The following is a 15053-nucleotide window of genomic DNA, read 5'->3' as shown; positions in this document are numbered from 1 at the left end:
TATCTCTCTCTCCTTCTCCCTTCCTCTCTCTGTAAAATCAATAAAGAAAAAAAAAAGTGGAATTTAAAAACACTGTTTAAAAAAATAAAATCTCCACTCTAGCTCTGTCTATATACTATATATAAATGTCACACGCAGACACAGACGGGAAGCCACGCATGGGAAACATTTACAGAAGGCAGCTCTATTTCAGGACACCTCCACCCACTGGCCTGCACGGGAGTCCGGGCCTCAGGGTTGCAGAGATGGCCGGTGGCTAACCCGTTCACAGGAAATGCTACCGGGGGGCAGAAGTCCCAGGCAAAGAGAACATGGCATCCCATAAACAAGAGTAGCGTCCTATCTGATAGGCTGTATAACTCTGATAAGCCTGGAAAAATCCAACCCTTTAAACTACTGCGCAAGTTATCACCACCAGCCTTTGTACGGAGTGTGTCTTACAGAATATAAAAATATGACTGAGACTGATATGTTAATAAGCTTCCGACGCTGTTGGACGGTTTCACTGTAGACTCATGTGGCAGCAGTGGAATAATTGCTCTGCGTGGACTAAGCATAGCAGGGCAGCACAGAGCTTCATCATTTGTCAGCTTTATTCGTTTAAATGAGAAAAATGCTGACCGCATTGGCTGCGGTAATCCCCTTCCTTATCAGATGGAAGCCACTAGTGCCTCTTAGCAGGTCTGGTCCTGTCGGGAGACTAAAAGGTAGAGCATTTCCAAACTAATTGAAGGTATATGCTCCACTGTTCAGGGAAGAGACATAAAGAAGACAGGAGGAAAGGAAGAGGAAAAGAATGAAAATTTTTTATTCCTGGTGAATTTTTAATAAAAGGGCTCTAGTCTTAGTGCCAATTTGTTCTGCAGAAAAAAACAAATTCTGAAGTAGTATTTAACATTCAGCACCATGCCAACTGCAGCCCGGTGCCTACCTACAGCTGTCCCTATGCCTCTTCCCTCCTGCTCATTCCCACATTTCCACGAAGCCCATCAGCAGCACTCTGCCGTGGCTGGGGCTGCCAACCATTTCTTAGATGCGCCTGGTGATGGGCACTTGGGGAGGAATTTAACCCAGTTCTCCAATGCTTACCATTCCTCACAGCTTCATGTTCTTGAACCATTTGGAAGTTCTCTGTAGTAGGATCTCTGTCGCAATAAATTGCATAAGAAAATCAAGAAGGAAAGTGAGAACCCCGCTTCTGCCTCTAAGATGTTTTTCTTTTCTCCAACGACACAGAAACAGAAAGAGACCAGCAGACTATGTTTTGATGAGTTGTTTTCTCATCCACGTCTCTGTTCCCATTTCCCGGGCCATGTTAGCCCAGTGTTTTACCTCCTCTGTGCCTGGCTCTCCACATCGTCATGGTTCTATAGCTTTCCATAGACAAAGCTCCAAAACCTCTTCTAAAACAACCTCTGGAGAAGTACAGGGCCTTGCTCACTACTCTGAGAAAAAAAAAAATCAAACTCCCCATGAAATCCACATAGTGAACAGCCTTCTCTAAAGGACCATCATCTCCCTAGGGAGCTCAGTCCCCCGATGCTTGGCCTGGGCTCTGAGACAGGCCCTCCTTTCTCCACTACCTCCCGAGAAGACAGAAAACAGCCCACTCAGCTGCAAGAAGTGAATCTAGCACTTACATTAAAAGAAAGTTTTCACTTGTCTCTTACTACTCCAGGTTAGAGACTAAGAACCATGCTTGAACAATGAGAAGCTTCCTCATGTGTTGAATGACATATTGTTTCGGTCATTATTGATGATCACACCTTTGCATCATAAGTACTTTACTCGTTAATACCATCACATGCATTATCTTATCCATCTTAACACCATGCCATTATTTCCATTTCTATTATTATTTTGGCCTAGATCCAATGCCATAGGAAATAGATCAAAGGTATCATCTGGTTTATGATATACATCATTAAAATTTTTTTTATGTGCCTACCATCATACCTGGTGCTGATGATGCTATGACAAAGTAGGTGACCGAGAACCCCACCCTACAGATTATAGGCTAGACTGGAAAACGTTTCAATTCACCCCAACAATGCAGTGTGATGATCACCTCAACCAGAGCAGAGCAGACCGGGACAAGATCATGCCTTCCACAGCATCAGCACAATCTGCTGGCAGTGGTCACCTGTCTACCAAGGAACAGAAGGCTCTGTCCTCACCCAATATTTAGCTTGGTGTCAAGGGCAAGGCTCTGGTAAGGAAACATGAATCTGAAACGTATTTGAAGTTTCAAAATTCTGAGATACAGTATGAAAGCATTTTTTAGGGAACTGTGCCTCCATTTCTTGGGTGAGGCAGGGTATGTCTTCAGGCCAACATGCTACTGAAATAGTAAATTCAATGTAGATGATTAAAAGGTAGAACCACATTTCATTTTACAGGCAGATGCTTAATTAGGGCTGAATGTCTTTTGCCACTTCACTCTAGCAACAAGATTAAAATGTATTTTGATTAAAAAAATAGTCACCTTTGAATGTGCGCTATGACTAAGGAATCCTCTTTCCTTTCCTCTGGATAATAACCGCTCCACGTATTCCTCAGAAGCATTGCCAAGTTCAGTCTTAAGTACAGAAGCTAATACACCCAAGCTCTCCAGTTTCCTCCACACTAGAGATTAGAATTAATCAGCACCAAGGTATCTGGCAGAGGAAAGCAAATTAACTTGATAGTTTTAGGTAACATATCTACCTAAAAGGATTTGTAGATAGAGAGCCAGATTTCAAACATGGTATCATCTAACGCTAACACCCATGCTCTTAGCCACTAGACTATTGTCCGTTGTTTGTTTTTTAAGATCCTTATGATTCCCATTCCAAATAAAAGAGACATACACCTGAATGTTGCATGAACAAAAAAGATCAAACATGTCCAAAGACACTGGTCAAGAATTCAGGATTTAGAACAAAGCTCTGCTCAATACTGGGAATTGTTATTAAATTACATAAACTGGTTGGCTGCTTTCTGTCTCTGCTAAGGATGGAATGACAGTAAATGATCTCCAGATTTTCTAGGAAAGGTTAAATTAGGCACAAGAGACAAGTCCTTCATACTCTGTCACAGGTTTATGGGAGGAATTCATAATATTTTCCCGAAAACCTTTTAAGACTCTGTCAGTCTTCTCCCAGAAGCAGAGTGATGAACAGGTGCAGTCTGGGATGGGGTGGGAGAATGTTTCCATGAAAGTGAGTTTTAAACCCACAAACTGTCAATGAAACATCTGAGAAATGGATTATTTCTGTGTTGGGTGGTCTAAAATATATGCCTCCCGAATGTGCTTTGGTGATTTGTGAATCATTGAAGGCAACTCCAAATTAATGGCTTTTTTTGGAAGATGCTATATTCAAATCCCCATCACCAGCAAGCAAAGTTCTCAGATATAAACTTTAAAGATTTAATCCACTTTTATTCCTATTCTTCTCCCTTTTCTCACACAACCCATTAACCTTTTATCCCCAGAGAGTGACTCCAGCTGTTTAAAAAGGAAATCGCACATAATGAAATCCCTGAAAGGATATTCTTGAAGAAGCAAAATATTAGTTTATCGAGTTAAAACTTTTCCCATAACACCTTGGAATACGCATGATTTCCCTCATCAGAGTTCGGTATCTCCAAGGCAGAATAAGATAGGAACCACGGTGCACCATTAGGGAAACTCCTGTTTTTATTGAGCAATAAAGAAGTGGTTTAGCTTATCAATAACTCAAGCTTCCCACAGGCGACATTATCTTGATTGCCAATGATGGGTTTTGCTGCTGCTGCTGGGGACGGTGGTTTCTGTGTGTATGTGTGTGCGCGCCGATTTGATAGATTAAATCTCTTCATTTCTGGGTTACTGATGGTGGCACCCTTTCCTCAGGGGCATGATTCCTGGGTTGGGATTACCTCTCAATTCCAGATGTTAACAGAGGGAAACGCAAGGGAGAAGAGTTCCCATATTTCCAGATGCAACGAAGCAGAGCAAATGAAAGGATCCCCTGGCTTGTGCAGAGAACAGAAGGAGTACATTACTGAGAGGTATGGCCATGGCTGTGCAAACACACTAACTCATGTCAAATAAATGCTACTTTTTGCAGGCAAGAGCTCCAGCTCTGGGTTTTTCAAGCTAAATTGCATGAAAACACACGATCCTTTTTCTTCTTATTTGAACTGTTATATGACGGGCCAAATTACCAGAAAGACCAAAGGCAGTTTGCAGCCTTTAACAACTGAAAGGACTTATTTCTTCCAATTTGGAAATACAAAAGAGTCTGTGTCTTGCTCCAAACACTCCTAGGTCCTACGCATTTCCCATTAGTCCTGCAAAGAAAGAAAGTCGTAAGTAAAAAGAATATCAAAACTCTCTGGGATTTTAGAAATGGAGAATGCATTGGCCACAGATACAGGCGCAGTTCTTTGCAACTTCTTAAAAGAATGAGAACATTTCTCTACCTCTGGTCAAATGCGGTCTCACCGTCCTTGGTCTTTCAGCCTCACTCACTGCTGCTGGACTGGCAGGAATTATTTTACACCCAATCAAAAGTCATTAAGTCTGTAAGTGTAGTCAAGCCCTGAGCTCGAGCTCAGCATGCAAGAACCCAAGGGAAGTAATGCATCTATTTTTCAATACCTGAGGCCATTTTGTTTCCAACTTTAATTGCACTTATGTATTGGTTTTGGGTATAATATCTCCACTCATCTTGCTCCACTTTCCACTATTCCACTATTAATACAGAGCTTAGGAAACATAATTGCAGTGTGTGGTAGACAGCGGTTTTCATTAACTGCACAGACGAAAACTGTTTAGGGAGAGACCTTTCCTTCCTATTGATTCGATCAAAATGACTTGGAAAAAAAGGTTGGTTGTGCTTATTAAATTCTTTTCAAAAAGGTAGCTGTTAAAATTTAAATTCTTTCTCGACAGCATTTAAAAAAAAATGGTATATAATCTCTTTAGATTTCTGTCATTTATAAATTTTTGTTCTTTCCAGTTCCTTTGAAATTCGCGACTTTTTATTGGTCTTTTTCATATACATATAGGAAATGGGGAGATAAGGCTTTTGCACGGAGACAGAGAATATAATCAATGCTGCTATCTGCTAGACATGGAGTTAGTTGCCTAGCAATGCCGGGCGCTTTAAAAGGGGGAAGCGATAACGAAACAAAATGCTGTGTAATTACAGGAGGGTGGCGTGTCAAAGGGGCTCGCGATACTTTCCAAGGGGCCTTTAAATGAGAACGGATATAGGATGTTCTAGCAGTGGTGTGAAAAACAGCTGATCATTTTTCAACGTTCTTCCTCTCTTTGATTTGGAACTGTTTACCCAATGGGACTCTGCTATTTTGAGTTCGTTATTGAGCAAAATCTAGGACACACACATCTGAGGATGAAACAGACAGCCCCAGTGAGCCACTGGTATTTGGGTGCTTTCCAGTTGGACTGATTGAGGCTACGGTGCAGAAACCTTGCTCGCCACCACTGCCTTACAGGCTTTTGCTCATGTGGTCAGTGCTGTTCCCTGTGTTGTCCTCCTCCAAATTCCAGGGCTTTCCTGTGACATGTTCATGCCAGAGAAGTGAGGCTGCTCTTGTTCGTGACTCAGTCTCTCCCAACACCAGACCTATCACGCTCCCAGTCTTGGGAGGACAAAAGCAGAATCTTCCCTGACGTCAAGATTTGATGTGTTGTCTTCTTTTGCCTTGATTATGCCAAATTCATCTTGAAAAACAACCACCGACAAACAAAAAACAACTGTACCTGGAATTGTGGAAATGTCTCTGTACCTTTGGTTATAATAAATGTCTATCTAACAAGGCCAGAAACAAGACACAGAATATACAATTGGCCCTCACAGAGATGGTAGAGGCGGTTGGGAATACATAAATTCTAGGGGAATAGCTACAGGATAATACACTCAGGAAATTGAAACACTAAACAGATGGAAAATGATGAGCCATGTGCTGAAACCCATCCTTTTGTCAGTCAAGGAATATGGCGATATTGTCATTGAGAAGGAGAACATAGGGATCTGGATGTAAAGGTGGCTTCTAGTGTCAAGGACGTATATCTGACATGCAAACCAGGGGATACAGGATCTAGAAAGAGCTACGCCATGAACTAGTTGTATCTCTTGGAACTTAAGACTTTTAATGTATAAAACAGGGCTGTTAGGTTATCACAAAGATCCCTTCCAGTTCTCCCACTTAGATTCCAGAATTCTAAACATGCTTTTGGTCTGCACAACATCTCTGAAACAGGCCCTTTTGTTTTCCTTCGTCCTCATACTAGTTCCACACTGGAATAAACAGGGAATTGTGATAAGGTTTTAGGTGTTTCTCTGCCTTTTAACATTATGTATTTATACTGCAGTCCCAAATTAGTTCAAACTATGTAATATTTAACACTGCGCACACACACACACTCGCGCGTGCGTGTGTATGTATCATATAGCTTTTTACCTTCCTCTTTATTGATCCCTAAGCAGAGATAGAATTTTATATCAAGATGTTTTTGTAATAATGTTCTCCTTTGCTCTAGATCACAGCACACACTCTGCTTACTTCCTTTCCGACTGCTGATAACACCCTCCCTGACTCTGAAGGAGGTGTGTCTCCAGATCCATTTCCTTTTCAAATTACCTGCTCTCTCTGGACAACTCCTCCATCCCAATGGCTCATTCTTTGCTGATGATTACCAAATCCACTTTTCTATCTCTGAACGCTCTAAGTTCCAGATCAACATCTCTTCATTACAGCCATAAATTTTACAAATTCAGCTTGTCCAAACAATGAACTCACACTTTTCTCCTTGCTGATGGAATTAATTATATTAATTGCATTACCCTTCTGCTTTTTTATTTTTCAATCCTCACCCGAGGACATTTTTTTTTTTTTTTATCTTCAGATAGAGTGGAAGGGAGGCAGAGAGAGGGAGACATCAATGTGAGAGGGACACATCGACTGGTTGCCTCCTGCAAGACTGAACCAGGGCTGGTGACAAACCGCAACTGAGGTACATGCCCTTGACCAGAATTGAACCCATGACTCATTGGTCCGTGGGCTGACACTCTAACCACTGAGCATAACGATCCAGAGCATACTTCTGCTTCTTTAAGAGATTTATTTTTATTCCTCCACCTTCTTCATTCATTCATTCATTCATTCATTCAATCAGCTATTAAGTCTGTTATGTTAAAGTGCTTCTTACACCAGATATCTTATTTCTGTGGTCACCCCTCTAGAAACAGACCCTACTCTCTCTCAAACAAATTATCCAAGTCTCCTAACTTCCCTGTTCTTTTTCCCTCCTTACTATTCCAAACACGTGTGCCAGAGTCAACCTTTGAAGCAGCGCTCCAGCCGCTGTCCATGTAATCAATCCCCATCACCAGCAAAGTATCCATAAAAGTAAGTAAACAACTCCTCACTCTGGTATGTGAGGCCTTCCGTGCCATTAATTGAACACACTTTTCCAGCTATCAGCTGCTGTTCTCTAACATCAATTTTCTATTTTAACCAAACCAAACTTCTTGTTGAACACATTCCAAGCTTTGTTTGCTGATGTTGAATTTAAAACCACAGAGACTCCTCTGTCTACTTAGTGTAGCATCAATTACGCCTATTTGAATTCCATATTCATCAATGTCCCTTTCAAATGTGATTGCTCCCATTCCTTTCCTGATAGTCCTAGTTAGATGTAATTTTATTTTTTCTTTTTTTTCCACAGCACCATCTACCTGTCTTAGACATTTAATCTGTACTGCACTTATGGGCAGATTGATCTTACACTTACCAGTCGGTATAAAGCCCGAGAGATCAATGTTTGCATCTAACCCTTCTTTGGATACTTTGAAAAGCCCAGCCTGGTGTATTGAATAGCATTGGTATATAGTAAATAAATTAAACTGAATTGAAATGTCCTAATTATACTCCAGCTTTTTGACGTATTTAAATTCTAATATCGACTGAGTGAGTCGGAACTAATAAAATCAATGATGTAGGGTGAGATCAGATTGGATTTAGAATGAGACTAAATTTTCAGCTAGTCTGAGGAGCCAAAGTTCCAAAGTATATACTGTTTCTGTTGTAGACTAAAGTATATAAAGCTGCAATTTTTTAAAGTTTGAGTCCAACGATCTTGCCCTGAGGTCCAGCCCATAGCTTCCTTCACCTTCTGCGCCTCGGTCTCCTCATCTACAAGAAGGCAATGAGCATTATGTACCACAGAGGACGATTGCCAAGACAGTACGATAAAGTCTGTCAAATGTTTAGATATGTCCTAGTACGTAGTAAGTGCTCGATAAACACTAGCTGGTATGATCATTATTCTCATCATCATCACTCGTCACCCACAATAGCCAAATTAATAAATAAAAGATGGTCCTAAAATTCTTTTATACTGGAAATCCCATTCATATCTGGTAACTGATCTGGGCTTTGTCATTGCACAGTAATCAAAAGAACTTAAAGAAGACTCAGAAACCACTGACTGTACAAGAACAATACCTAGGAGGGAAGATTAAAGAAACTGAAATTATGCTGCTCAAAAGCAGCTTGTGCCCCAGCTGGTTTGGCTCAGCGGTTAGAATATTAGCCTGGGGACTGAAGGGTCGCAGGTTCGATTCCCAGTTGAGGGCAAGTACCTGGGTTGCAGGTTCGATCCCCAGCCCAGTCAGTGTTGTTTGGGAGGCAATCAATCAATGTGTCTCTCTCACATCGATGTTTTTCTGTTTTGTTTTGTTTTGTTTTCTCTCTCTCCCCCCTCTTCTCTTCCACTCTATCTAAAATAAATGGAAAAAATATCCTCACGTGAGAATTAACAACAACAAAAGGCATTTGTTGGAAAAAATCTATCTTTAAAAATATTTAGAATTCAAAAATGAAGACAGGGATGCACTGGCTGGTTTGGCTCAGTGGTTAGAGCGTGGGCCCGTGGACCAGAGAGTTCGGGGTTCGGTTCCCTCTAAGGGTACATATCTCGGTTGCAGTTTGTCTCCGGCCCCAGTTGGGGTCGTGTGGGTGGCAACCACTCGATATGCCTCTTTCACATCGATGTTTCTCTCTCTTCCTCCCTTTCTCCCTCCTGCTCTATCTGGGAAAAAAAAGGAAAAGATAAAAAAATAATGAAGACAGGGACATTTCCAGTGAGAAGACTCACTTCCATGCAAAGTTACACAGAGCAGGACAAAGCATCACCCCTCCACCAAATGGGAGCAGACCAGCGAGGGAGCTGTGGATCCATTTAAAGATATGACTGCCCCTTATTTAACTAAGGCAATGGTGGGTGACTTCCTCGTTTTTCCCAACCACACAACAATGTGAGGATCAGAAGAGCTGTTAAGATTCTTCCGATGGCTTTACGTTCTCACCTGAGCTCTCATCCAGACTCTCCTCGGAGACGTGCTCATTCTGATGGACCCACTCGCCGTTGCATTTGAAGAATATCTGCATGGCTGGCCTTGCTTTGCACCTCAGTGCGATGGGGTTGCTTTTGATGATGTAAGCATCGTCCGGTTCCTCTATAAAATGAGGCAGTGTCCCAGGAGCTGATGGGATGGACTCGGGGAGGGTTTCGCCATTGTCGGTTCCTGCGAAGTTGAAGAGGACGTTAGAACAGGGCCTACATTGGCAGCGCATGCATCAAGACACTAAGCACAACCCGCACCGGTTCTTAGAATCTTTGCTGAAAAACTCTGCAACTTGTTAACAAGCATGTTTGCAAGGCCTGTGTAGAATTATCTTCCAGTGTTGCTGGGCAAATGAAAATAGTGAAGAGGAGTACCCCTCTTACCACAGTTTTATTTATTTTATTTATTTTATTTTTTTAATCCTCACCTGAGGACATTTTCCCATTTTTTTGTTCAGGTAGAGTGGGAGGGAGAGAGAGGAACACAGAGAGAGAGAAACATCGATGTGAAAGGAACACATCGAGTGGCTGCCACCCGCACGACCGACCAGGGCCGGGGACAAAGTGCAACCGAGGTACGCACCCTTAGCGGGAACCGAACCCGGGTCTCTCAGGACCGCAGGTCGACGCTCTAACCGCTGAGCCAAACCGGCCAGGGCTTACCACAGTTTTAAATCTGCATATCTTTGCTGGAAGAACTGAGATAAATATCAGTGTAGTGAGAGGCTGACTATTAAGATTCAGCCTGATGAGTGGTTACCTCAAGGTGTTCAGTAAAATAATGATGAAAATAGATTTTGTTCTCCCACAACGAGTATGAATAATGGTTATGTTGATGGAGGATGCTATAAGACACATCCAAAAGCTGCCCACTTTCCTTACCTATGAAACTGTGGAGGTTGTGTGCTAGTCTACCTTGAATAGAGTTTCTTCCAAAAACTCACCGATTAGCTAAACCAATTTAACTTTCTAAACGGAATGCACGTTGTTCTGCCTGTCGTTGGCCGTCATTCTCTACCCACGGCACACCTTCTCTGTGTACTATGATTCGCACTTTCAAGACCAAGCACTGAAACCAATCACTAAAATACCTATGTACTTTTACCTCCGGACCTATCATCACATTTGCTTAAAAGAGAGATAGATATGATTTTCCCCTCGATTGAGGGAACTGATGAGTAGAGTAAAGCAATATGAAAAGGGAAAGGCAGGAGCCCAGACTTTGCTTCATTGCCTATTCATTCAACGCAGCAAAACTTAAGCCCAAGAAAACGACCTGAAAGTCCAGGGAAGAGGCTGTGACTGCTGAGCCATGTGGAGATGACCAAGAGGAATGATATCTGTGCCCTCCAATGACCATTCCAGAGAAACAAAGAATGCAAGGTCTTCGATACCAGCATCAGCAAGGCCCTGGAAAGCGTCATTCCCTTTCAAAGCAAACCAGTCTTAAGATTAAGCCGGGGAAAATAGCTTAGTAAACCACTGGAAGAACATTCCGGTTAATCAGAAGAAAACCTACGAGACAGGGCACACAGCCTGTGACCTAACCTGACTTTCTGTGTGCTGTCACCGTGATTCTGAACAAACATAACCTCTAAGTCACACCGAATGTAAATCATCCACCATTACCCTTTGGATAAAATATACTCTCTGGCCCTGGCCGGTTTGGCTCAGCGGTTAGAGCGTCGGCCTGCGGTCTGGAGAGACTCGGGTTTGGTTCCCGCTAAGGGCACGTACCTCAGCTGGAGTTTGTTCCCGGCCCTGGTTGGGTCATGCGGGTGGCAACCACTTGATGTGTCCCTTTCACGTCGATGTTTCTCTCTCTCTCTCCCTCCCACTCTATCTGAACCAAAAATGGAAAAATGTCCTTGGGTGAGGATAAATATATATATACACACACTCTGCCATAAAAAACAATCAAAAAACAAAAACAATGTAAATCAATTTTTAAGGGGGTTTTCTCCATCGTAAAGAGAAGGGGCTAGGGCACAAGAGGTATGACTGCCTATAATTATGTTTGTGCAAGAAAGAAAACATAGGAACAGTTATAAAAGGGCTCCTTCCAACAGTAACAAAAAAGCACTATTTGTACCACAGCAATAAATTAAACATAAAAACAGTATGATTCTCCAAACTATTTTTTCTATGAAATACATCAACTTAAGGGGGAAAAAAATAATAATTTTAGATGCTATAAACTTTAAAATACATTTGTGATAGAAAAGTTTACTCATGTGTAAGTAATTGAAAGTACCAAAAAAATCATCATAAAGCAAATACCCTAAGTAGTAAGAGAGCAAATAGTTTGCCATAAAAGTACAATAAAGTCACTCAAAAAGTAAAATATGTATATAACACATGGAATAAGATGGGTTGCAGGATAGAATCGGAGAGGGTTTTTAAAATGTTTTCAATTACATTTAGAACCGACTTCATAAAACATATCATTTATTAATTCATTTTGTTGTTGACTGTTCATGCCAATTTCCATCTTCAATAAACATGAAGCCCCTCAGGCTTTTGTAAATCCATGCATTAGAGAAAATGACAAAGGTATTAAAAGATTTTATATGGGCATCAAACAGCTCGCACTCATCAGAGACTTGAGCTCTGTCCAAAGTAATTCATTGGTGCCGAAAAATGGTCACAGAAGAATATATATCAAACCCTACGGTAGCCTGAGTGGACAGTTCACTAGTAACTCATGGAGGCCTGACATAACCCAACGTGGGGGGTGGGGATCACTTAGAACAAATTCTAAGCAAACAGTGAGACCACATTCATCCAGCAGAAATAAAGTGACAAATAAAGGAAATAGATCATAAGATAAATCAAGTTTTAACCATCCAGTTCACAAAAACACAGAGAGATCTGAAAGCAATTAGGTCGCCCTCCTGCTATTTTAATGAATGCCCTTTAGATGAAGTAACAAGTCAGCCTTCACCTGAAACACAGAACGGAATGGAAAAGTCTGCGGGCTAGCTCAAAAACTTCCATTAAGAATCAATCAATCTTAATATTCAGAGGAGAAACAAAATTTAAAGGCAGAATGCAACATTATTTCTTTATTATTGAAGCTATGTCAAAATCATGTATAAACAGGAAAAGGGCCAGGATCCATGAAAACAAGAAACAAATAAAACAATCACTACATTAGGGTGGCACTGGGAAGGTGAAAGGTCACAGGTATATATTGGTACATGTATAACCGTTTATTTCCAACAAAGAGATGAAGTAAGTGAAAGCAGAAGTATGATATAGTTTTCTCTGTTTTTTGGTTTGCATAGTGAAGTGTTGGGAGTGATGTTTACCTGACACTCTCCCTTCCCCACCTCCCCTCCCCCAAGTTCCTTCCTGGGCCCAGGGCTCCAGCTCCCGGAGCTGTGCCCTGCCCTGCAGGTGGCTTTTTTGCAGCAAGAAGGCTGGGTTACCGGGCAGGCTCTCCTTCCTCACCCCAGGCGCTGTCACCTTCCTCCCTCTAGCTTCCAGGGTGCTATCTGGCTCCGCCCCACCTCGTGGCTCAGACCTGAACAGCTCAGGGAATTCTCAGGGGAGGCCTGACCTAACGAAGGGAAGGCAGGAAAGGAACTGAAGTGGGAACTTGGAAGGGGCTTGTCCGCTCACAGCTCCTGTTCTTCATAGGACTGTTCAAGTGGTAACACTTGCACAAGTGGTTGATGGAACTGCAGGAATACGTTTTGGCTTCCAGGTGAATTTACTTGTAATCTCCATCCAGTCGCCACTGCTTTAGAATTCAGAGAAAAGTCTTAAACCTGGGCTGAAAGACGGTGGCACCGTCTGACCCAGCCCACTGCCTTCTCCCACACTACTTTTAGCGGACACTGGGAAGTCATGGATCCAGTTCCTTTTTGCAGGTAAGAATGGTCATGCAGCACTGATCTAGCAAATGAGTCATAAAGAAGTTTCTGAGAAAGCTTTTATATTCCTGACCCTTCTCTCTGTTCCTGCCTTTAACTGGGGGAGATTATGACGACCACAGATGTACCAGCTCGCACCACACTGAGGGGCTGAACTAACAGTAGCCGGCATCCACCTCCGGATAATTTTTTTTAGTCCTCACCTGAGGATATGTTTTTATTGATTTTAGAGAGAGAGGAAGAGAGAGAGAAACATTGATGTGAGAGAGAAACATCAATTGGTTGCCTCCATATGTGCCCTGACGGGGGATTGAACCCCAAACTTTTTGGTGTACAGGAAAACACTCCAACAAACTTAGCCACCTGGCCAGGACAGAATATATCTATTTATTTAAGCTACTAATAATGAGATTTTCTGTTGTTTTTATTTTCATTATCTTATTTATCTTTATTGTTGAAAGTATTACAGATGTCTCTCCTTTTTTCCCCTATTGACACCCTCCTACCCGCTCCTACCCAGCCCCCCACCTTCACCACACTGTAGTCTGTGTCCACTGGTTACGCATATATGCATATCAAGAAATAAATAATAAATGGGACTACATCAAACTAATAAGCTTCTGTACAGCAAAAGAATCCAGCATCAAAATGAAAAGGGAACCCAACGTATAGGAGAACACATTTGCCAATGATACATTGGATAAGGGGTTAATTTCCAAAATATATAAAGTATTCATATAACTCAACAAAAGGGAGACAGACAATCCAATTAAAAAATAGGCAGAGGACCTGAATAGACACTTCTCCGAACAGGACATAGAAATGTCCAAGAGACATGTGAAAAATTCTCAACATCACCAATCATCAGAGAGATACAAATTAAAATGACGATGAGGTATCACCTCACACCTGACAGAATGGCTGTCATCAAAAAGTCCTCAAACAAGTGCTGGCCCCGGATGGAAACAAGAGTGTTCTAGTCCACTGCTGGAGGGAATGCAGACTGGTGCAGCCACTATAGAAAACAATATGGTGTTTCCTCAAAAAATTAAAAATGGAAACTGCCATTTGACTCAGAAAACATATCTTATTGACACAACTAGATCTTCTTAAACAAAGCCAGAGTTTCAAACGTCACTTAATTAAAACCCAATGTGCTAAGTTGTAAAAGAATTTTGGTAAGCTAAAAAAACATTGAAACTCTGTTAGCAGAAAACAGAAATAAAAGCTGCCATGTAGCCCAGCCAGTGTGGCTCAGTGGATTGAGCATCATCCCGTGGACTGAGAGGTCCCAGTTCGATTCCAGTCAGGGCACATGCCCGGGTTGCAAGCTCGGTCCCCAGTAGGAGGCGTGCAGGAGGCAGCCAATCAATGTTCTCTCTTCCTTTCTCTTCTCTCTCTAAAATCAATGAAAAAAATTTATTTGTAAAAAGCTGCCATTTATTGAGTGATTGCAGGTTATGGTAATAAGTCTTGTATACAGATGAAGTCATTTAAGTTTCACAGCAACAACCTGGGGTGAGTACTGGAAATGTCCCAGGTTGCATTTGAGGAAATGCTTCAATTACGTGTTTCATCTAAGGTCATGTAGCCCATAAACAGGGACTGAGGATTTGAACACAAGTCTCAGACCAACTCACATTTAGTTCAGATGAATGAACTTCTAGAAGTCTGATACTGCAATTTAGTGAGTGCCTGCCTCATGGCAATAGCATGCAGTTCATAAAACCAAAAGAAGATGATATTAAATGATGTGCCATGTGTGTGGTCCCTCA

The 15053-nt window shown here is 41.8% G+C and overlaps 1 protein-coding gene across 1 annotated transcript in view; it reads right to left on the bottom strand.

Moving 5' to 3' along the window:
- UNC5D (unc-5 netrin receptor D) overlaps positions 1-15053 on the bottom strand; it is a 485738-nt gene that overhangs the window by 213043 nt on the left and 257642 nt on the right. Inside the window, exon 2 of the mRNA XM_036250102.1 lies at positions 9363-9581. Within this exon, the coding sequence (XP_036105995.1) occupies positions 9363-9581 (219 nt within the window). The remainder of the gene's footprint in view (positions 1-9362; positions 9582-15053) is intronic.

The sequence above is a fragment of the Molossus molossus genome, unplaced genomic scaffold (genome assembly GCF_014108415.1).
Source record: "Molossus molossus isolate mMolMol1 unplaced genomic scaffold, mMolMol1.p scaffold_m16_p_9, whole genome shotgun sequence".
In the NCBI taxonomy this organism is placed as follows: domain Eukaryota; kingdom Metazoa; phylum Chordata; class Mammalia; order Chiroptera; family Molossidae; genus Molossus; species Molossus molossus.
The sequence above is the reverse complement of the archived record's forward strand: the minus strand, read 5'-3'. Positions and strand labels throughout refer to the sequence as shown.